We start from the raw sequence: 23,705 nt of genomic DNA on the forward strand, positions 1-23,705 counted from the left end.
ATGTATGTTCCTTTCAAGCCATTAATTATTGAAATTACAAATGCATTAATAACTAACATTTATACTTATTTTAAAATACTTTCAAGGTCAAAGTATAAAGAACGGTAGATAGGTGTATAATTAGTTCGCCATCTCACATTTAAACCTTAAAGTTAAGTAATTACAGTACCTTATGTTGTGGTAACGAATATTATATCCTATATTTAAACTATTTCCTCATTACGAGTGATCTAGAGTGCCTCTTTTTAAAATGTCCTTTAAATACAGCCAAATAATATCCGCTGGAACTAACTAGATTATATACACACGATTTAAATAATGTTTTAGAGACATTAATAAACACCTAGTAAATGAACGCATCACTGTAATTTAAAAAAACTTTAGCTGAAATAATTTTTATTTAACTTTTTATTCATCATAAACTATTAATGGTCGTGAATATTGTTGTAAACTATGTAAATATTGAAGGCACTCACACCGCAACAAATTAAGCTATTAATCTTTAAAGCTTTTTTGAAGACTAGCTAACAAACAGTGTATTATTATCGTTGTCAAATATTAAAGTGATATAAGTAGGAACATGAGTAAATACAGATTAAAGACGCTTGCCAGCGCCACCAACTCCCAGTGAGCCTCAGAGAGCTCAGTTGGCCTACGTACCTCTCCGTGATGTTACCGTCTCCGTCTGCCATAAATATCGTTTTCTGTCTGTTCTTCTTTTCGCCGACTACCGATTCCAGCAGGATCCTCGCCGTGTTCCCCACAGTCTCCAAGAGCCACTTCGACTTCTTCCAGCCTCTCCTTCTCACCCTCGCGTCCAGAGGACATGACGTCACCGTTGTTAACAGCTACCCGCAACCCCGCCCCGTCAGAAACTACACTGACATCAACTTGTCAAAAGATTTCAAAACCGTCTACTTCAACAACATCCCTTTCGATATTCTACCTCAAATTCCTGCCAGTTTCCTGGACAACCACCTCTTCCTCTTGTCGCAGATCGAGGACAACGAACCGACTTTTTCCCATCCGGATATAACAAGACTCTTAAACTCCGACGAGAAATTCGACTTAATCATCACAGAACTTTGGAACAGCGATGTGTTCTTGGGATTTGCACACAAGTTTAAAGCTCCTGTCATCGTAATGAGTTCCTGCAGCATCCTCCCCTGGGGCAACGCAAGGTTTAGCAATCCTGACAACCCTTCTTATATCTCAAATACCTTCCTTAGTAGATCCGGAAAGTTGGACTTCCTCCAGAGACTTGTTAATACGTGCCAAGTGGTAGTGTCCAAACTGTTCTACAAGTTCTTCTTCAATCACTTGTCAGAGAGGATCGCCAAGAGGGTTTTCGGAGACTCTCTTCCTCCTCTGGAGGATCTCGCCCTTAACACTTCGCTTCTGTTCGTTAACACCCACCACACACTTCATGGATCTCGACCATTCAGCCCTCAGGTTATCCAGATCGGCGGCATCCACATCAAGGAAACTAAGCCCCTTCAAGAGGTAAGACTCTTTCATGCGTCAAAACATATAATTTTTGTTTAGAAGGGTATGTGTTAATTAAGATATCAAATCTCTTTATTCTTCGAGGAGATGCTGACAATATAAGAGATTCATATAGCATAATTTTACTTCTTTAGGTAGGCTATCCACATCTGTTTACCATGGCAATAAGCAATATTAGTTAAAATAATAGTTTTAAAAATATATTTCAGTGGCATTATTTATTGTGTAGCCTGACTTCATATGTATTTTGTCTTTATCAGACCTTTTAATTCAAGTGCCTATCAATATTTTACTACAACATAGTTTTCTTATTAATTAAATGTTTTTATTTAAACAGTTAAATGTTACAACGTGTAACTTTATGGCATCATTCATTATCTTTAAAAGTACAAGTTAATGCATTATACCAACTTAATCTTTTTATATCTCCTTGTGGAGCGTACTACAGTTTGACTGTTGTTGGATTGTTTAGATTGTCTAAATTAGAAAAAAATATGCATATATGTTCATGTTCTTTTATATTACTTGTAAATTAAAACGGAACTACCTGTGTTATCTCGCGATATGCATTAATGCAGTATTTAAAGTGAAAATACAGTTTAATGACGACAGGGCGAGAATTCTTGTGATCAATCACGAACTGTACTTGGCCCGGGCCCTGTTAGATCAACTGTGCCAATTGAAGTCTAATTGCAGCGTTCTCTGAAACATACGAGGCCTGAGTGCTTGGCTATTGCGATTGTTAGTAAAAACTATAGTACTCTATACTGGATTCTGACTCGAATACTAAACTAGAAAAATGGGTTTAGCATGCATGATTTCCAATGATAATCTGTGCTAACCACCAATTCAAAATTTCAAAGTTTACTCGCGCCAGCGGTGTAGGAGTTTAACGCAGCTGTCAAACTTAGGCATATACCGGGTTAATTTTAAAGTGATCCAAAAGCTAACTTTTTAATTACACGACTTAGCACCACACTTTAAATTTGGAACTTGCTCAATTTTAAGTTTCACTCAGGAATAAACTTTCAAATTGTTTGAAGATGGCCGCCATTTTCCAATATGGTGGCCAACTTTAAAATTCTTTATGGAACACCCTGTATTTTATGTTGTTTTTAGATTATACTCTTAAAAATAAGACATTTTTGCTATTGAGAGTTTTTCAATATCTCTACTGGTTCAGGAGCTACGTTTGCCTCAAGTACTCAAGTTTGTTTTCTTGTTGAAGCATCACCAAATCACATTTTATTTGTTTCAATAACAATAATATACGTTTTGTATAATTATGTATTATTAAAAAACACCCGCCTTCCAGTGTTCTGTTCTTCTTCGGTTTTTTAAAAGGCAATTATGAAATTCCATCATTTAATATGTCTAATTTGGAGAATATTCTGACCAGTTTATGCCAGTCATTACTACATTTTGTACATCTAGCATGTTCAGTAGTGCCTTTTTTGTACCCGTTTGTTGCTTACGAGCATTTGTAATTTAAATTACAATTAAAAACCGCCGGTAAAGCTGTGCGGTCTTTACGACCAACTTTGAATACGAGTTAGAGATAGCGCAGGTTCAAATCCTGTATGTGACCCTGTTGCACTTTTTACCAGTATTATCGACATTGTACTTTATCGTATCTCCCCCTTAATGTGTTTGATAAGGTCCGCGCACAGGCCAGTGACCCATGAGGGGGGCAGAATATGGCCTATTAAAAAGAATAAAAAGAACTATTAGGTTTAGGTAATTTACAGCAGATATGCTAGATCCGTTAGATCTTTCTTTGGCATTCATTTTTTCACAATACCGCTTTTTCCAGCGTTATGGATAAATCAAATTGTAGTTTTAACTCACTTATACTTGATTTTTTCATTTCAATCATGAGAATAAGTAAAACCATATAAACACCAAACATACCATTATGTTCCGCAATTACATGTTTTTGTCACTGTATGAAGGTCAGCTTTGCACTTTTCAGCAGTATTGTTCCCTTGTAAAAAAAAGAACATGGACATGTTTATGAAGATTCGAGTTATCAAATTGTTCTCAAACCTCTGAGGAGTGACACTGTAGGTTGTGGAGTAGATGAAAACTATGCAAACAATTCTTCCGCTCGTTCGCCTATTTTTTTAGCTAACAACATACTGTTATGCCGTTTGCTGATGCTACTCCATCGAGGGCACGACTCTACTGACATTGTTGATAACGACTTAGTGCAAGCTAAGGTCACTTATTTCGGTCGAAACACTCTTCTTGGAGCGGTTGACTGAGATAAATAATTATTACTTTGCAACTTAGTTCGCCTATTTTTTTAGGTAACAACATACTGTTATGCCGTTTGCTGATGCTACTCCATCGAGGGTACGACTCTACTGACATTGTTGATAACGACTTAGTGCAAGCTAAGGTCACTTATTTCGGTCGAAACACTCTTCTTGGAGCGGTTGACTGAGATAAATAATTATTACTTTGCAACTTAGTTTGCTTATTTTCATTGTTTTGTGATAACCTCAAAAGTTAACAACATTGGCGTATCTAAGGGGGTTGTTGGGGGGTTGTAAACCCCAAATTGATAACAATATTCGAGTTAAATTGTAACTTGTGTTAAACTGAATTTATACTCGTAGTCAAACCATAGTTCAGTTTCGTTTTATTTGTTTTGATATTTTATCTGAAACAGCTGACTGAGTCAGTACAACACGTAAATTTCGGTTAATATTTTTTTCAGAATGAAGAATCTATGCACAAGTTGGGATTGAGAAATACACAAAAGCAGCCCCTTTCGCAAACTTCCCGCGCTTCGTGCGAGAGAGACGGAGAGTAATGTTAATTAACGCCTACCAATAATTACTTTGAACGGCCAATCAGTAATAGTTTTAACATCATTCTTATCTCTATTGATGTTGACGGTAGTTGTGTATTAGTGACTTTTGTTAATAGTGCTGACAGTGTTAGTAGTAACGAAAAACTAAAGTACAACACTTTTAGTTTGCCAATTGTACTATTTTGAAATATATTAGTCATTCGCTGTTACCGTTACATTGCTCTGTAAGTTTCTACCTGAATTGTCTAATTATGGTAGACAATTTTACCAAAAATCTAAGAGTAAGATATATAAAAACTAGATGTTTATTAAAACGTGTTTTATAGTTGACCTACCTAGACATAAAATTACTGATGATATGCTTGACTCGCTTCAAGTTATGCAATGATGCGTTTATTTGATTTTATGTCTGGTTGTAACAATTAAATTTTCATAATAGCTATATGTACACAACCGAAGTAAAGAAATATCGTGATCTCTAAATCATTTTGTATATGAGATTCGTATTATTAATAATTTTTTTTTACTCAAGAAAAATTACATTTTTGTGTACATCAATTACACGAATAAAATATAAATAACTAATAACAATCAGGAACGCTTTGTTAGCAAATGAATTTTAAGCTCACATTCAAAATCTTGAGAATTCTATGCAAACTGTAAATACCTGTATTCGATCTACTGATAACGTCCAAATTTGGTCCTAAATAATAGTTACCTTGAAGCTCTGTTGATATAAAACAGAGTTAAATTATTGGTCCCAAGTATAGAATTTAATTTGGGTCTTTTTCGTTTAAGGGCCAGCACCTTACAAACATACTATACCTGACTGACAGTGCATTTAATCGTTTTTTTTTTGTGTTATTAGTTCGTAGGGCAGTAGTCCAGGTACTACTTCTAGTATAAACTCGTCTTATCTTATCAGTTATAAACACACGCCACTTATCTTTTACCTGTAATGAAACCCGCGTTAGTTCTGTCTAGTTTTTCTTGTTCAATAAAGCGTGGTGAGTTGATCTGGGCTTGGACTTTGCAAGCTCGAGTTAATTCTTTTTCTAAAAGAGCAAGCAGCGCAAGACGCTGCTCAGCGGGCAAGCATCGCGTGATCTGAGTTTTGAATAGGCAAGGTAGGGTCTTTTGTGCTGGCCCTTAAACGAAAAAGACCCTTTAATTTTATTAAATGCTTAGATTTTAGTTTCTATTGTTCTAACTACGACCTGAATTGACTGGTAGACCTCCAGGTGAAGCGAAACAACTGGATATCATACACGACATTTCTGCAGAATTACCTTATTGGGAAACACTCTGGTGTATTTAAATCTAAATGATAATTTTTAACTATTGATGATTTTCTGGATTACCCCAAAGGGTCGTGATTGGAAAAAAATCGAGTCTAAATGTGAAGTATCAAAAGGGTTAAAATATGAAATGATATAACATGTGAATAATAGTTATATAATGGTGAAACAATTATATAAAAAGATAGGAAGAACCTTATATGAAGGTGGTCTTCATAATATACAGGAAGGATCTGTATATGATTAGTTGCCGCTAATTTGACGTATGATTTATTTGCGTGTATGACGGTTGGCGGTGTGTGTGTCAAGATAAGAACAATATTATTTTAGAAAAAGTATCATTTCATATTTTTAACCCTTTTGATTCCCTCTCATTTTGACCTCAACACCAAAACTAGTTCGGCTTACGATTAATTTCTTTTTTAGGTGAAATTTCTCTACCGATTTCAAGAAAAACTAGATTGTGTGTTTATACAGTTCAAATCGCCTTTTATCTCCTGGAATATTGCAGACATAGAAACACAATAACCTCATAGTACTTCTTGGCAGGATAGTACATAAACAACCAAACAGCTGTTCTTTTAGACTCTAATTTCTCAGACTACAGGAAAGTTAGAATGGGTTGTTTACTATAAACGTACGACAAAAATAAACACCGAGAGTTATAAAAACTCTATTACGTTTTTTCATGTATATTTAAAATTAAAACTCAAATTTAAAAGGTAGAACAATAATGACTGAGTATTGGGTAGGTTTAAAAACAGTAATTAAATTCCTCTTCATCATCTCACAAGTTCAGTACCTCTATTGGCTATTTGCGAATAGCTAGTGACATTTACGAGTAGTTGTGTCGCCATGAGCAATAGAAGTCGTTTTCGGACTTTATATTGTTTTAACAGGAAGATTCGAAGTCGATGTTGAACATTCAAGTAAGACTCAAGAAGGAACTTTTGCTAAGGGTCTCAATGTGTTCCAATTCCTTCAAGCAAAACTGATAAAAAAACTTTAATTATTGAATTATAATTACAATGGATAACTCAATAACTCAATACAAACTCCATTTCGGTATATAGCTGCCGTGTTTGGTGTTGGCTGTAAAGGTACAGTATATGCAAGAATATTGTAGGAGCCAACAATTCGGCATCTTCCACAATGTAGGAAATCATATCTGTACCATTCGTGAAATGGATTGGATAAAGGTTTTACAAATTTTTGTTCTCCGTGCAATGAATGGTTATGACTCCAGATCGGGAACTTTCGACCAAGGCAAGGTAGCTCAGATTCTTAATAGACTAACTAATAAAACGCAAGCATTGAGAATCCACTGACGATTCAATCTATCCAGATGGCATTGAAACTTATGGAGAATGTGTCTAACGGATATGTACAGTAGTTTAACTGTACACATCTTTACAATCTTTAGATTAAATTGACATTGCTTGACCTCACTTACAAGGTTACTGGAGATATTGCCTCAGGCTTCCCACCAAAGCTATATCCCAGCAAGACTTTATTTCAGGGTTTTCCACCAAATGCAGCAGTGGCTTTAGGAATGACTTGAATCCTGAACAGTTAGTATGGAAGTGGACTATGAATTGCATGATTGAGTCCCATTCTGCATGCACCACGCTGTAGTTCCCAGCTCCGTAGAAACTGCTCCAGCTCCAAATACAAGAAGGACTGCCGGAGAAGTTGTAGACGTTGACGGACAGGCCTGTTCTGTTTCCAATTAACACAGTCTCTAGAGAGGGGCATGTTCCAACATTGGTATCGGATTTTATCTGGAAGATGAAGGTGATCAGGATGACTCCAGTTCAGTGTTAAAGCAGCAAGTGTGAAGCAGCTGATGGAAAGGTGGTGCACACGGTTTTCCACGGCAATTCTATTCACAATGGCACTTTTTAAATAGATTTTATAGAAATCTATCACCCTAAGATATTTTTCATTTTCTTCTACCATGGTTTTCAGAACCCAAAAACCACTATAATACAAATTTAGTTATAACCAGTCTCAAACAATAAAATCTTTCAAGAGTCCATTCGATTTTCGTGCAAAAAATAAAATCTATTGAATATTAAACCTTACAGCTCTTGGAGATGGATTTGCAGACACCACATTTCCCCACTTATCAAATTTAATAATCAACTATTTTCCTTAAAAATGACAGTTAAAATTTTACATAATTCCAAACTACATTGATTCTTGCACAACTTTCGAATGTCATTCAATATCGCAGTGTAAAGATATCGCCCGTACAAAGTCGTAAAGCTGTATACAATAACATTGTGTAAACAATGATGAACAAGATAACTGACACGATTTCAAGATTCAAACTAAACATGGTACAGGGATAGAACTCAACTTATACGTAGTTTTGATGAGTTCGTTATCTAATTCTGGCGAGTAAAATATTTCAGTATAGTAGTTGTTCGTATTTGTTCAAAAATGTAAACTCAACTATTTCACAGCAAGAAGCAAGAAATTTAATTTTAATCAACATTTACTCACATGTTTTATATCTCGAGGTCTCAAGATAGCGGGAGTGCAAAGTTTCAGAAGCATTCATTAACACGAATCATATTTGCGCAATTTAATATTAGTAATTAATAATTACCAACACATTTTGTAATTTATTGCTACCATGCCACATCCTCGTTTTTGGAACAATTTAATATGCTTATAACATTTTTTATCATAAAAAGTTACAACATGAAAATGTTAACACATACACACACGCGCGCGCGCATGTAAACGACCATCTGACCCCATTTTGTAAAAACATACTTTATCAATCTAAGCAACTTAGGGGATCATGGTTACAAATATGTTTAGACTGAGGCGGGCAAGGTGTTTGTCCGAAAGGATGAAAATTGTCCCAAGATTCATATTGCCACACTGGATGATATGAACAGGCTTATTGCCGGTATCACTCATCAGTCTGGGGACATTTCACATTATGTAACACCCCCCAAAAGTGCTGTGATCGTAAAATAAAATGGTTTATCCTATTTCAGCGAATAATTTCAAGATATTTAATCTAAATGTTTGAAGTTTAAGGAAACACTTTGACGAACTAGCTGGCTACTTGAACAGTTTGCCTTTTTCATATAACATTATATCGTTAACGGAGGTTTGGATAAAGAGCGGCGAAGAACATCGTTATCAGCTGCCAGGATAAGACATGATATTCCAACCCAGTCAAGACAACCAGGCGGGCGGCGGCGTTGTGGTTTACGTGGATATTGACCTTCGCCACACTCACAGCTGTTATCTGTTTGCTACATCGGAGCTCGTTAACGTTACCTTTAATCTCTCTGTTGATAAACATCTTGTTCAATTTTCACTTTTTGCAATATATATATATATATATATATATATATATATATATATATATATATATATATATATATATATATCAACAATGTAGATTTAATTTTAATCAGTTTAAAAATGATTTTGAGGCTATTTTAAGTAAATCCTGTAATCCTACTGTTAATAGGTAATATGAATAATTACTTATTGAAGAATAAGGGCTCTCGGAGGGATTATTTAAACTTAATCTCATCTTATGGCTTTGAAAGATTAATAAATAAATCTACTAGAATATTTAATAACTGTAGGCTATGTCCTATCATATACTTGTAAGAAACTCAAAAGAAATCAAATTTGACAGTTGCGTTTTGGAGCTGGATATGATCATTACGCTAAGGTTGTTGGGAGTTGACAAGCAATGATTAAAAATAATATTTTGTTCCGTTTTGGATTTAAAAAATGCTGAAAAGACATTTGCATTTAGCTGACTGGAGTTTTCTATTTTTAAGGTAATAATGATGTAAATTTGACTGCCTCAAACTTTAAAAAAGTCTATTGTGATTGTTTTAATGCATCGAGTACTTTGAAAAAATAAATACAATAATAGGAAAAGAAAAGAATGGATTACAGATTACGTTATTAACTTGATACATGAAAAGAACCGATTATTTGAAATTGTAAAACAAGACATGTAGCAAGGCAGATAAAGAGAGACAAGCTTACTTACTTTTCGAAAATTGATTAGCAACTACAATGGTGACTCAAAAAAGTAATAGGATGTAATACAAAAATTTGTAAAGGGGAACAAAACTTCTTTAAATAATATCCAAGTTTGAGATGTGATTTTGATTGATAAAGGTAATGAAAACATTGTAGCTAATTTTACAAGTATTATTCCGAGTTGCGATCCGAAGCTTTTCGTTTTGATTTATTTAATGATAATATTTCAGAATGTAATGTGCACCTTGAAGGCCTTGATTGTAGCCTTGATGAAATGGTAAATGCCATTAAATCACTAAAAAATAAAGTTAGTAGTGGGGTTGATGGTATAAGTAGCGGAACAATTAAGGAAAATATGGATATTTTTGCCCCTTTGTTGTTACATATTTTAGGGAATCTTTAAGTTTAGGAATTTGTCCTGATAGTTTTAAGGTAGCTATTGTAGTACCAATTTATAAGGCAGGTGTTGTCTCTAGTGTTTCATCATACCGTCCGGTCTCTGTAATGAACATAATAGCAAAGGTATTTGAAGTAGTAATAAAAACCAAGTTACTAGATTACTTTTTTGGGAGGTCCCTGTTCTTCAGGAAATCAGTTTGGCTTTCTGAAGGAGAGGGGTACAGATATAGCCATAGACAAACATATAAGTTGCATTACTAACTCTATAAATAAACATAAGTACACACTTGGAATTACACAATTGGAATTACTTGATTATGCAGAAGGCATTTGATGCTTTATATATTAATATATTAATAAATAAATTGAGATTATATGGTATAGGTGGTAACGCGTTAAAGTGGTTGGAATCCTTTTGTTATCATAGAAGACAGGCTGTAAAAGTGAACAATGTTTTGAGTGATACAATGTACTTGCGCTACGGCACACCACAAGGAGGCGCTTTAGGGCCTATAATGTTTTTGGTATAGGCTACATAAATGATAGCCTATGTTAAGTCTGAATTTGAATTCATCAATCTTTGCTTAATCCGATGACACAGCTTTGGTGTGCTCAGCTTATAACAGAGCCTCATTAAAATACAAAATTCATAAAAATTTGGAACAATATATAGTATCAGTATCAGAATACAGTATCAAATTTCACCCAGAGTAAAATGCACTATTTAAAAGACTAATTGATTGACTATGGAACGTTAGCCTTCAAAATAAATAATCTAAGGGTTTTGTTATTTACTGACGTTAGCTTAAAATAGAAAAAAATAGAAAGCTTCTGTCTGTCAGTCTATTAGGCTGTCCGCACAATATATCGATAATGAATTGATGCATCGACTTAGAATTTTGCATGAAGTTTCATTTCTATAAAGAATGAGTTCAATGATATAGTGCATGTCACTCCATGACATAAATCACGAGATTTTTTTCGAAGATGTTCAAATTAATACATGCATTTTGAAGAAAATGTTCATAATTTATTTTTTAACGTGTTTTGATAAGTGGGTAGTCTACTGGTTATCGAAAAGTACAAGAGTTTGTTTTCTTACTTAAAAAATTTTATATCGCCAAATTGTAATAAAACCGTATTTTTATCTCAGTAATCTTTCATTTTCGCATCAAGGGTGAGATACCATACCCCCTTCAACTGGTATTTACTTTACATATCAACGGTAAGTAATAGTTTTTTAGGGGTTTAAAATATTCTGAAGAACGTATTTTATGCTATTTTTGGAGTGACCAATAAAAGTGAAAAAATTTATTTAGGTACTCAAAGTAATATCGACAGAAACTCAACAAATAATTATTCCGTTCCTTTTTATTAAAACGTGTAAGTATTATTAAAACATAATGTACATATTAATACCGAACAAACGGCTACAAATTGCCGTATTAACCTACATGAGACTTGTTTAATGGAGGCAAGCTAGCTAACATTGACTTATCATTATTGTCAAACATTGCAGTGATTATGGGCACTAGCATGAGTAAGTAAGTACCGATATAAGACGGCCCATGCCAGCGCCACCACTCTCAGCGGCCTGGTAGAGAGCGCTCAGTCGGTCCACACCTCTCTCCGCGATGTTACCGTCTCCGTCGTTCTCACGGGTCTTCTTCGCTCTGTTCCTCTTTTCCCCAACGGTATATTCCAGCAGGATTCTCGCCGTGTTCCCCACCGTTTCCAAGAGCCACTTCGACTTCTTTCAGCCTCTCCTTCTTGCCCTCGCGTCCAGAGGACATGACGTCACCGTTGTCAACAGCTACCCGCAACCCCGCCCCGTCAGAAACTACACTGACATCAACCTGCAACACTTCAAAACCGTCTTCTTCAACAACATCCCATTTGATATTCTACCACAAGTGCCAACAAATTTCATAGAGAACCACCGCTTCCTACTGTCGCAAATCGAGGGCAACGAGCTCACCTTTTCCCATCCGGACATCAGGAGACTCTTAAACTCCGATGAGAAATTCGACTTAATCATCACAGAACTTTGGAATAACGACGTGTTCCTGGGGTTCGCCCACAAGTTTAAAGCTCCTGTCATCGCAATGTCTTCATGCAGCATCCTCCCCTGGGGCAATGCGAGGTTCGGCAATCCTGACAACCCTTCCTACATCCCTCAGATCTTCTTCAGGAAATACGGAAAGTTGGACATCCTCCACAGAATTATCAACACGTGTCAGTTGGCCGTCTCTCAACTGCTGTACAAGTTCGTCTACAACCCCATGTCAGAGAAGATCGCTAGGAGAGGGTTCGGAGACTCTCTTCCTCCTCTGGAGGAACTCGCCCTCAACACCTCGCTGTTATTCGTTAACACCCACCACACTCTACATGGATCTCGACCACTCAGCCCTCAAGTCATCCAAATTGGTGGCATCCATGTCAAGAAACCTAAGCCTCTCCAAAAGGTAAGATTTAATTCACTGCTTTACATTCTAAATATTACTTTCTATTTAGGGGATAGGAAAATCGTTAACATGCATCGGATTCTATAAGTTATTTTAAGCTGTGGGCGGGATATAATCAGATTTGCATATTTATAAATTGTATTTCTTACGTTATAACCAATCACAACAAACTCACAAATCTTTGTTGTGACCAATAACGTGAATGGCAATAATCAACATGTGGCAAAATATTATCTACTTTTTCCAATACAAATATTCGTTAAGACAAATTAGGAGAAAATCTAGCTGTCAAATATGGCCGGCATGTTGAAATATGAAAGTAATAATGGATTTATAGCTTGAAGAAGGTTTGAAGGTTTGACTTAACATATAGGTGACATGTTATTTATTGTTTTCAGAAAACTTAAAAGTTTTACCGTAAAAATCTAAGAATTTAAATAGTCATAAGCACGTTTGTTGGCCTTTAAAAGTATGCGTTTTGAATGCGTAATATTTGTTTTATCTGAGACGACAATCTAGATAGAGATGTCGTGTGAATGTAAAAGCTTACTACTTTAAATCGTTTAAATTGGTAATAAAAATTCATTGAATTGATATGACTCAGAAATGTACGTATTGATTGTTTTAATCATAATTGAAAGCAGCACACAAGTGTGAGTAAACACTAGTGTTGCTGCGATGTTACAATAATATACTTATTAAAAACGTATACAGCCGCGTCGCTACCTTTAAACCTCACAAAATATCCAAAACCGTACGTAAGATCTACTTTTACTGCACCAGTTTTGTCAGTGTCGTTTAGAAAAAATTTATTCTATAGAAAAGATTTATTCGTAAATTCTTACATAAAAAAGAACACCGCAAACATTTCAAAAAGGTACATTATTTTTAAAGTAAACAGTAAAAGATTAGCAAATACAAAAACGACACACACACACACACACACACACACACACACACACACACACACACACACACACACACACACACACACAGGCTATATATGAAGAGCAACAAATACGAGGAAATGCACGTACAAGTACATAAGATTTTCCATCTTTTAAACGTTGATCAAAAACTTTCCGGCATTATCAGTGAAAACATGTGTTAAATCAAAACTAACTAGCTTAACACCTTTACTGCATCTCTTATCTTGAGCGATAATAAGTGTTTTAATAAGACAAGTGCACTAGGGCGTCTGACGCTGTCACAGTGTTCAACTACTGTGTAATTATTGTCTACAAAACTTGTAGTTGACCTTTTTACGTCTCCTAGTAAAGCGATCCATAATTGCTAGCAGGTCATTTGGTTTTCAGTGGCGTATATATTATTTCATAGGAGGCTGAGACACTGAGTGGTGGTTGCCAAGTCAAATACCCTCCAAAACAGGGGTTCGGGAATTTTACCCCGGGAAATTAATTTTTAAGGCGCCATAAATGTGTTCTAGCTTAAACCAAACTACTGGGAGCAACTGTAATGTTTCTTTTTCAAAATTTCGGAGCGGAGACTTGAGCCTCATGTGCTCCTTCGTATGTGCCCCCATGTTTGGTTAATAAGGTAAATTGTACTACCAAATGTATTGAATACATCTTCATATTGTTCTTCAATATTCTTAGAGCAAAATGAAACAATACATGAATAATAAAATCGATTAGATTGTAGTGAGTAATTCATTAATAGTTAGTATCAAAATACATGTAAGTGTTAAGTCCCATTTTTCTCATTGCAATGTATACTAAAGAAATTGTAGTCTGGATGACACATGAAGAATTATTCACGTGGTCGGTTACGCTCAATACTTGGCCAGGATCTGGTCAGATCAATTAAAGCAATTTAAGTATAATTGCAGCCTCTCTCAGCAGTTCGATACCACTGCAACGGTAAACCCCAGCGGGCCATCTGTACTCTGCTGGAGCGCACTTTCCTTCCTGGAACTTTCCAGTTCGACCGCGAACCGCACGTGACGCAGTCAGTACTGGGGGAAGTACGCCCATGGGCAGTACAGTCCACTTCTCAGAGGAAGAACTAACTAATTACCATGACGGTATTTGCTAAAAGAAGAAATATACCTTTCAGTACAGCTGGAAGTTTCTATATGCGGCTAAAATATTGCACATTGGTCATCGCTGTAGACAATCAGTGTAATTATCACTTTTGGAAAGGTTAATTTGGCGAACAACCAGTATAATTCATACATATACACCATACAGGATCAATGTTTTCACCAGCAAGTTTGATTAATCATGAATAATGTAGATTTTAGAATAAATTTTGTATTTTTATGTAGATTTTGTATACAAAATCAGGCTATTGCAATTCTCCACATTGTACTTACCGACTGCATAACTTGACTGAATGTAACCATCGGAACCCAAACCCACCCCGGTTCAAACTTGGTGCACGTTACATATAACGCGACTCGGTTTTGGAAAACATATTCCAAAAACGAGTTAAACCTTTGTACAAAAGTTATTTTACAAAATATCTCAGATAAGTGTGTTGGTCAGGTTGGTACACCATTTTGTACATTATAGCGGTCGTTCTAACATTGAAAAATTCACAACTTCGTTGTTTATGAGTCTAGAAGAATAGATAAATAGTGTTCTGGAATGCTCATAGTATTTCCTAATCTTATTGTTATAAATCTTTTGTATTTCAAATTGATTCGATACATTGAGTACATGTGAATGTCACCAGAAGAAATACATATTTCTGTTGTAACAAAATTTACATTGCACCGGACTATTAAAATTACAGAAACGAAAACTATACCAAAACGTTATTTTGCCCCATAAAACAATATATAATAGACCTATATATAATTTTGTAATGAGGTTGGATTCAAAACAGTAGGCTTACTGTTTTTTAAATTATATATATATATATATATATATATATATATATATATATATATATATATATTATTGAAAATTATAAACTAAAATCAATATCAATAATACTGACACATTTCAATACTTGAATTATGACAGCTGTCATCCATATATAAAAATGATACATAATACAATAACAAACAGTGAGAACTGTATGCGATGTCCCCTCGATGATTTTCTGTCATAAAAATTGCATTCAGTATCTGGTGTATTGCTTTGTGCTTCTGATAGCCACGGAGCGAACCGTTTGTTGAATCAAGCTAGTGCCCAGTCCCCAAATTCAATACCTTACATCTACACAATCCCAATTTAGTTCCTTCATTAAAATCCAAAATAAATAAATTGGTTTTTACAATAAATGCTATAAGTAAAAATGACATAACTGCACTTACATGAACTTTGAATGAGTAATGTATTTTGCATTAAGAACAAGACAGTATTATATAAGCCGATGAAGAGACAAGTTCCCTGACAAGTTGTAGCTACGATTTTGAAATAAGAAGTGGTGTTACTTTTATTAACCTTTCACTCATTAAATGTAAGGAAAATAACGTAAATTAACTAAACATATGATCGTGCTGTCATAATACAATTTTTACACAGAATAGTTTATTTCATTTAACAGCCTCTGTCAATTCATATTACACAACTTTAGATACCAAGATGAGCACATCCCCATACATTGCTGCATTACAGACTAGTGGGGAGTAACTTGGAGGGAATTTTAAATATTAATAGGCCTATATTCATTCCAGAAGTCCTAAGAATATCCATGTAAAATTTCAGTGCTATCGGTTCAATAGTTTATGCGTGAAAGCAAAACAAACAAATGCACAGTCGCATTTATAATATTATTAGGATTAGGGTATGTAAATACCCGCCATTTTAAATCTATTACTAGAATAGAACTAGCAGTCATAAATAATACTGATAGCTCTACATAATAATACTTGTTCATAATACCAAATACATAACTCATTCAAAGTTTATGTAAGTGCAGTTATGTCATTTTTACTTATAGCATTTATTGTATACGCCTCCAAGCTGAAAAATAACTAAACGCCTGCAATATCGACAATTTAAATTAGTCATTATAAATTAGAACTTTAAGAGTTTAAGTAAATTAATTTTTTAATGTTTAAAAGTATTATATAAATACTAGACTGTCGGTTTTAAGTATTTCAAGCTAAAAAATATAATCTGAGAAAAGTACTATCGTTTCATATTTTAAAGAGTTTGATAACCTTTCCATGTTGATTTCAAGAAAAGCCATGATGTATTTTTATAAAGTACAAATTGATTAGACTGGACTATAAAGCAAAGATTGGGTTAAAGCAAACAGGCAAATGAATGTAGTCCCCGTCAGTTTTATTGCCTATTTGATTGAATTTATTATCTGGAAAGTGTTGTTTTTGTCGTTTCTTAACATGGAAGGTTATCAGTTGAAAGTGGACTCGTTAAAGTAATTAACAGCTGTCTGTGAAAATAATGCGGTTTTTTTTTTCTAAAATAGTGAACTTTATTTTTATTTGACAGTTGGGCACTGGGCAGTCAAGGCCGGGCATTAAGATGCATGTGTGTATGACCTAATTATGAATATGTAGTGAGACTTTGGGGGAAATGCGCAAAAAGCAAAATGGAGCGTGTTTTCAAACTTCAGAAAAAGGTTGTGAGAATCATTGGCAAGTTAAACTACAGAGAATCGTGCAGGAAATCTTCCAGAACTTGGATTGCTGAATCTGCTCTGCCTCTACGTTCTTGAAGATGTGTCCCTATACTGGCGATCAAGATTTAATTCGCGACGGGGATGTTCATCATTGAAACAAGAGGTTGGGACAAATACGAACTCAGCATTAAAGACTGTCATCACAATATCTGCCGCAAGAGGTTAGTGTCAGATAAATTAACAGGTTACCTGAAAGTATAAAAAATTCCAACAATCTCAATCGCAGCAAACGCCTTTTAGTGTCTCAAGCATTTTTAATCGGTTGATTAGTCCATGATGAGTCGGTAACTGGGGTTTCAGAAAAATACTGGATCTGGAGTCAGTGTGGCCGAGTTGTGTGGATTTGGTGATTAGTAATGTGACATGATTTTGACTATTACGATACAATGTTAAATTGTTACAAAAATGCAATAGAATAATATTATTATGTAATTAATAATTCCAGACGCCCAGGTACGGCAGCTGTGTGTGTTACACAACTGTTAAACCAATTCTGCCATTGATAAGTGTGACCTACAGCACTTATCAATGTTGAATGCTGGCAGTGTATAGGAACGTGATGTATGACTGGCTGGCTGGGAACCCGACCACCGACCTAGCCACTGACCTTGGCTTGAGAGACTAGAGACGGTTTGAAATATCTCGGTCACCGGGACAGCTCACGTAACTATCCTAGCTCACCGCCGCGCCGAGTGTCTCGGCTTTTGGCTTGCGTATTACATTACATGAGCTGCACTGCATGTAATGAGGTCGGATTTTGTGGCCTTGCTACCGCATTACGCAAAGAGTAAAAAATATTTTTTGTATCAACTAAAACTAGTTATTACCCTACAAAAAATGACTAGGCGTGTCTAATTTATGCTGTTGGGTCGCCAAGAATAGTTCAAATTAATTTTTTATTCCATACCATATTAACTGTTATGTAATTGGCTTTTTCAATCTACTCTCGTTCCTGAATTTCTTTTTTTAAATAATTAGACTTTTTACCCAGTTAGGTCATGAATGGTGGGAAAGAATTTGAAAATGTAATAAAAACATTCTTACGATTTTTTTACCACATAAGTATTTGTAGAATTATGTTTTTAATTAAATTAATTTAATTTAAATTTTTAAGATAATATGGACGTGTTAAATTTTCTTATTTGCTAAGACGAAACTGACTACTGTATTTTATTTGAAAGTCAACTATCATAATAAAATTGAGCATGCTGATAAAATCGTTGTAATTTTTAGTTGTTTTGCTTCGATGAAAGGCAGCATCAGGGTTGAAATGGAATTGGATTCTTTGGGGCGCCGAGAATTAATGAACCCTTGCTTGAGAATGTTGAGATAAGAGGACAGAATTAACTACCTTACGGAGATTTGTACACCAACAAAGTGAGTGGAGATTCCTCGACGTGACACAAAGCGGTGGTTATACTTGAAAACTGCAATAATGTGTGAAACTTTCCTGACCATCACCAGTCTGAAATTAGTTAAAAATGTGAAACAAATATATCAACTATATTCGTATAATGCGGTAACCTCCAACAGTTCGAAGTATGTTGTGTACAAATCCTGAGTGGTATACACTCTAATAATATAGGATGGTTATACCTCCGGTTCACATTATTATTAATTTTTAATAAACTATGTAATAATAATTAATGAACTTTTTGTAATTAGCCCTTTCACTGACATACAACACAATCAATACGCGAGCTACAAGTATGGGGCCTTCCTCGGTGCATATTGATGGGTTGAGAGCACATTCTAACAGGATATATGAAAAATTTTGCAGTGTTAAAAAATCATAACTTAGGTAAATGCTGTTATAAAAACAACAGTTTTCTTTCTTTTCTCAATAATAATAATAATAAAATTTATTAATTTTACCTATTATGAAAGTAATAGCCCAAGCGGAATGTTCCTCAAAAGAAAAAATACTGATTTCGAATAACTGCTTCCCTAATCTGATAGATTCCCAGATTTGACAAGGTCAGAATTCATCATCACAGGGTCTAAAAACAAGTTAATATTTGATGGATTTATCCGTTATCAGACCAAAGAATACAATAGAATATAAACATAAGCATAATTTTTACTAAATCTAAAACTCATTTAGATTTTTAAAAAGTAAATAAAAAAAGATTGTCCAGCAGTAAAAACACGGATTTCTTTAAGGTTATGAAAACTTTTTTAGTCAGTAAATCCAGGATGCCTTTTGTCGTATAAAGATGAGAATTTAAAAAATCAATTAGTTATTTCACAATCATTATTTTAAAGGTGTTACGTAAATACCAGTAAGGGTTTCCAATTTCCGACAGTTCGTAAAGAGACAAGATAAATATATAAATGTCATGGAATGTGCCAAATTTAATCACTCACGAATAGAAGTTTTCTTTCCCAAGCACAACCACATGAGGAATCCTTGGACCAGGGCGCACGATACCAGAGGTAGAGTATCCCAAGCTTTCACACTGATGGAATATTCAACGTTCACGAGAAACACTTAAGTTTACCACGCACAACGCGTAACATCAAAGGGTAAACAAAGGAGAACAAAAGAAGTAAAGTAATAAAGGAGATTGGTGAGAAAGAGAGGATGAGATAGGATGGAAGAGAAGTGAATTAGTTCAGAAGGCACAGCCACAGGTGTAATATAGAGAAAAGGTAGATCAAGTCAAGAGTGACAACGACCTTACCGGCACGAGAGATGCAACCCCACTGTCTAAGCCGATAGGGGTGGTCACAGGGGTGGTTCGGCCGTGATAAATTTAGAACTGTTATTCGAGAGGCAACAATTGATCTCTCTAGCTCACTCATTTATATTTAATTAAATAAGATTACTATTATATGAACGTAAAACTTGAAGCGTACAATTTCCAGCGTTGAAGAAATATGACACACACCGAAAAGAGTAAGGACTAGTCTAATCTAAACTATCACTGGTTGCGTGATTTTCAATTAATTTAAATGGCGTGGGAACACCTTCATCACAGGGCTTTGAAGGTGACCACTGAAATCTTAAGAGTGACCACGCGTACTGAATGGACTGATCCCTGGTGAATGGTAGCGTTAACTCTGGCAAGAGGTCAAGTGAGAGGGGGAGGATTTGTATGAATCAACATCAAGTCCTCTATCTTGAGGGTTTTTGTGGCTTGGTCCACTTGGACCGGTGGTGGAGAGTGTGCAGATATTCCACCTGCCACATTCGCCAGACTCGCTGATGAAGGGCTTGGACACGTTGCCAAGGTGTTAAGCGGTTACTCGGAAGATCCGAGGAGCTGGCTGCGGGACTGCCGTTAGGAGATCCCAATCAGGATGTGATGGGGGATGATCGCTGAGATATCCGAAGGATCACTGGAGAGTAGAGTAAGAGGGCGAAAGTTGAGCATCGCTGTAGAACGTAGAACGAATGTCGGGTAATTCTGTGCCCATCTCTTACTGGAGCTTTGGAAACAAGTCTCAACCCATCCTACCCTTAAGAAATATTTTAAACGGTCTAGAGCTCCCAACCATAAAACATTCCTTGGTAATTTTATAGCTTATTAAATTGGCTTAGTGATTGCTGGATTTTAAAATAGGTATTATTGTATTCGATTTTCTGAATTTTAGACATCATTTGAAGGGATTTTGGTAACTTTGAATCCTTTGGGGTTTATTGCATTTCTTGGGGATCTTGTAGCCTCCGTGTCTTTAACAAGGTTTCCCTTTAGCGGAAGAAAGCCCTTACGATCGTCTTGGGACTGGACGGAAGAGAAAGTCACAGGAAGCATATTCGATAGAATAAAGTCCTGTCCTTGCATTTAGCCTAAATAAAGCACACTCTGATTTATGCATTAAAACTTCCTCTTCTATTCGTGACCTTAGTTGCAATACAAGAGAAGAACAATCTTGTAATTGAGCAGACTTTAATTTGAATTTTTAAGTATATTCAAACTGTTGATACGTATAAACGTTTTTCTCTATTTGCTATCCGTATACTGGATAATTAGGCAGTAGTTTGTCCTAACAATTACTTTGTTATAACAGTTAAAACCTAAAAAGTAAAATAAATCATTGATATTATCAGTTTTAATCTACAATATTCAGTGTTTCACAAAGAATTTTGAAAATACAGTCAAGGAAATCATGTTCCTTTTCATCTTATAAGTGATATGTTATGTAACAGCAGAACAAAAAATGAAACGGTATTTATGTTATTTTTGCTGACGTTTACATGTATGGCTCGTTAGTTGTTTGGCTCGAGGTTAACATATTTAAATAACTCAGATAATAACTGCATTGCAAATCTGTGATACTTATTACAAACCAGTGAACCTGTTATGTGTTATAAGCCCAGTAACGGTTTTAAGTATATTTTAAATTCTTCCTTGTAAGTAAGTGCATTTCTTGAAAACATTCTCATGTTTATTCCTATACTTAAATTCGTGTTTTTTTCTATGAATATGTTTTAAGCGAATTTTAACTATTGGCCTTAAGATAATACTCATTAGACGTTGTTGTCATTCATGGACATGTTCTATACGAAAAAAATTTGTTCACCGACTTTTCGTCTAAAGGAAGTTTTCACGAGAATTTTGTCAAGTCATCCTGTATAGTTTTTGGGCTCCGAAAAGTCGTTACATTTTTTATCATACCATACTTGTGCTTAGCAAGATTAAAACCGAAACTCGTAACAATATGTACTAGAATTTAGAGTCTTACTTTTTGGGGTCACAGACATGTTTTGAATTTTAAGGAGACAATTTTGTATTGTTTATCATTAAACATTTAATATTTTGGGAATAGTATCAAACCCTTTGATATTTAAACAACAAATGACACAATTTTGAATCGTTATTGCCAAATGAACCCGTAAGCTTAATTTAGAAGTTTCAGGAGACTATTACTTATTACGTAGTAAAATTTAGCCGAATCAAAATAAAAATCACCTAGTGCTTCACAATTTTGAATTTTTATCCTGTATTTATCCTTCTCTCATACAACGCTACAGAGGTAAATCGTCTATCGTATTATAATGCTGCAGAACAACCATTTTTTTTAAATTTATTACTGTTGACCAATCACCACTGTAGAGGTATATTATCTCTCGTACTATAACGATGCAGAACAACCATTTCTTATTTATAAATGCTGAGCGATCATCACTGCAGAGGTACATTGTCTCTCGCACTATAATGCTCCAGAACAACCATTTTGTTACTTATTACAGTTGAGCGATCATCACTGCAGAGGTATCGACTCTCATATAACGCTGCAGAACAATCATCCCCTTTATTTCACTGACGAGCGATCATCGATGTAACGAGGGCGTTATGGTAGGAGTGAGTGAACCTTATATCTACTAGTTAGTGCTGTCATACTTGCTATATTACCGCGTTTTGTTGAGATTTGTACATTGTAATTTAAATACAGTAGATAATTTGGATAGTCTACATAAGGGTTTGGTTCTTAAGTAATCTCTATTGATAGTCTATTCTTAGGAAGAACACCAAACTTCTTCTTCGTGGTTGTTAGTGTTTATTAACTTAATGCTATAATTGAACAAACGTATTAAAGAGCAGACACCAGCTTCAATACTTTATTGACAATATTTTTTAGCTGCGGTAAAAAGAGAAAACCTTAGGGAGCTTGTAGGATATGAAGATTTACTATTTGATTAAATGAAACTTTAAATACAATGTAACAACCCTTACGATTACATTTATTTCCTTTTAACTGGAGCAAGAATATTAATATTTTAAATCTGAGTAAAGTGAATGTAAATGTACTTGTCATCTAGTGCATCATTAAGATATTGATGACACGTATCCAGTTAATAACATAATATACGTTTCGATCGGTTTGGAAGTAGTTATCATAATTTTATAATTGTACTTGAAATCTAGTTTATCATTGAGGAATGGTTGAGACGTATCTAATTAATAACAGAATATACCAGTTTAAAAGTAGCTATTATAGTACAAGACAAGCTTAACAGTACTGATTAAAAGTACTAAAGTCACAGTATAAGCTTACTTGAAGTTTAGTTTATCATTGATGAATGGTTGATACGTATCTAATTAATAACATAAAATATACCGGTTTAGAATTAGTTATCATATATGTTTACTTGTCATCTAGTTCATCATTGAGAAATGGCTGAGGCGTATCAGATTAATAACATAATACAATGGTTTAGAAGTAGCATTTATATTATTTTTCCAGAGTATCAACTGCTTTTGGTTAAGAACGAACCTCAGTTAATAGACCTAAATATATTTATAGCTGTTGTATTCGATTTTCACAATCACATTGAAACTACAGCACATAATAAGTCTTTTAAAGAGCACTGATTTAAGATTAGAGTGTTATCGGTAAACAATTAAACGCAACTTTTTATGTTGTTGATTTATGTTTCTATTAAAAGGTTCAGATTAAAGGTCAAGGGCAAAGTTAGTATGATGTCGTCATGGGGAAATCAAATAGTGATCGATATCTTTTTACGTAGAATAAATTTACGATATATATGAGAAAACAGTAATGAACTAAGTAGCTAAAAGCTAAATTATTCTTATATTTGTTTCGTCAAAGAAGCCGATTTTA

The 23,705-nt window shown here is 34.8% G+C and overlaps 1 protein-coding gene across 1 annotated transcript in view; it reads left to right on the forward strand.

Moving 5' to 3' along the window:
- The first annotated feature begins 599 nt into the window (after positions 1-599).
- Positions 600-23,705, forward strand: part of LOC124366726 — a 62,281-nt gene continuing 39,175 nt past the window's right edge. The window contains exons 1-2 of the mRNA XM_046823326.1: positions 600-1,503; positions 11,655-12,518. Of these exons, the coding sequence (XP_046679282.1) occupies positions 670-1,503; positions 11,655-12,518 (1,698 nt within the window). The 5' untranslated portion in view covers positions 600-669. The remainder of the gene's footprint in view (positions 1,504-11,654; positions 12,519-23,705) is intronic.

This window comes from Homalodisca vitripennis, chromosome 7 (genome assembly GCF_021130785.1).
Source record: "Homalodisca vitripennis isolate AUS2020 chromosome 7, UT_GWSS_2.1, whole genome shotgun sequence".
Taxonomy (NCBI): domain Eukaryota; kingdom Metazoa; phylum Arthropoda; class Insecta; order Hemiptera; family Cicadellidae; genus Homalodisca; species Homalodisca vitripennis.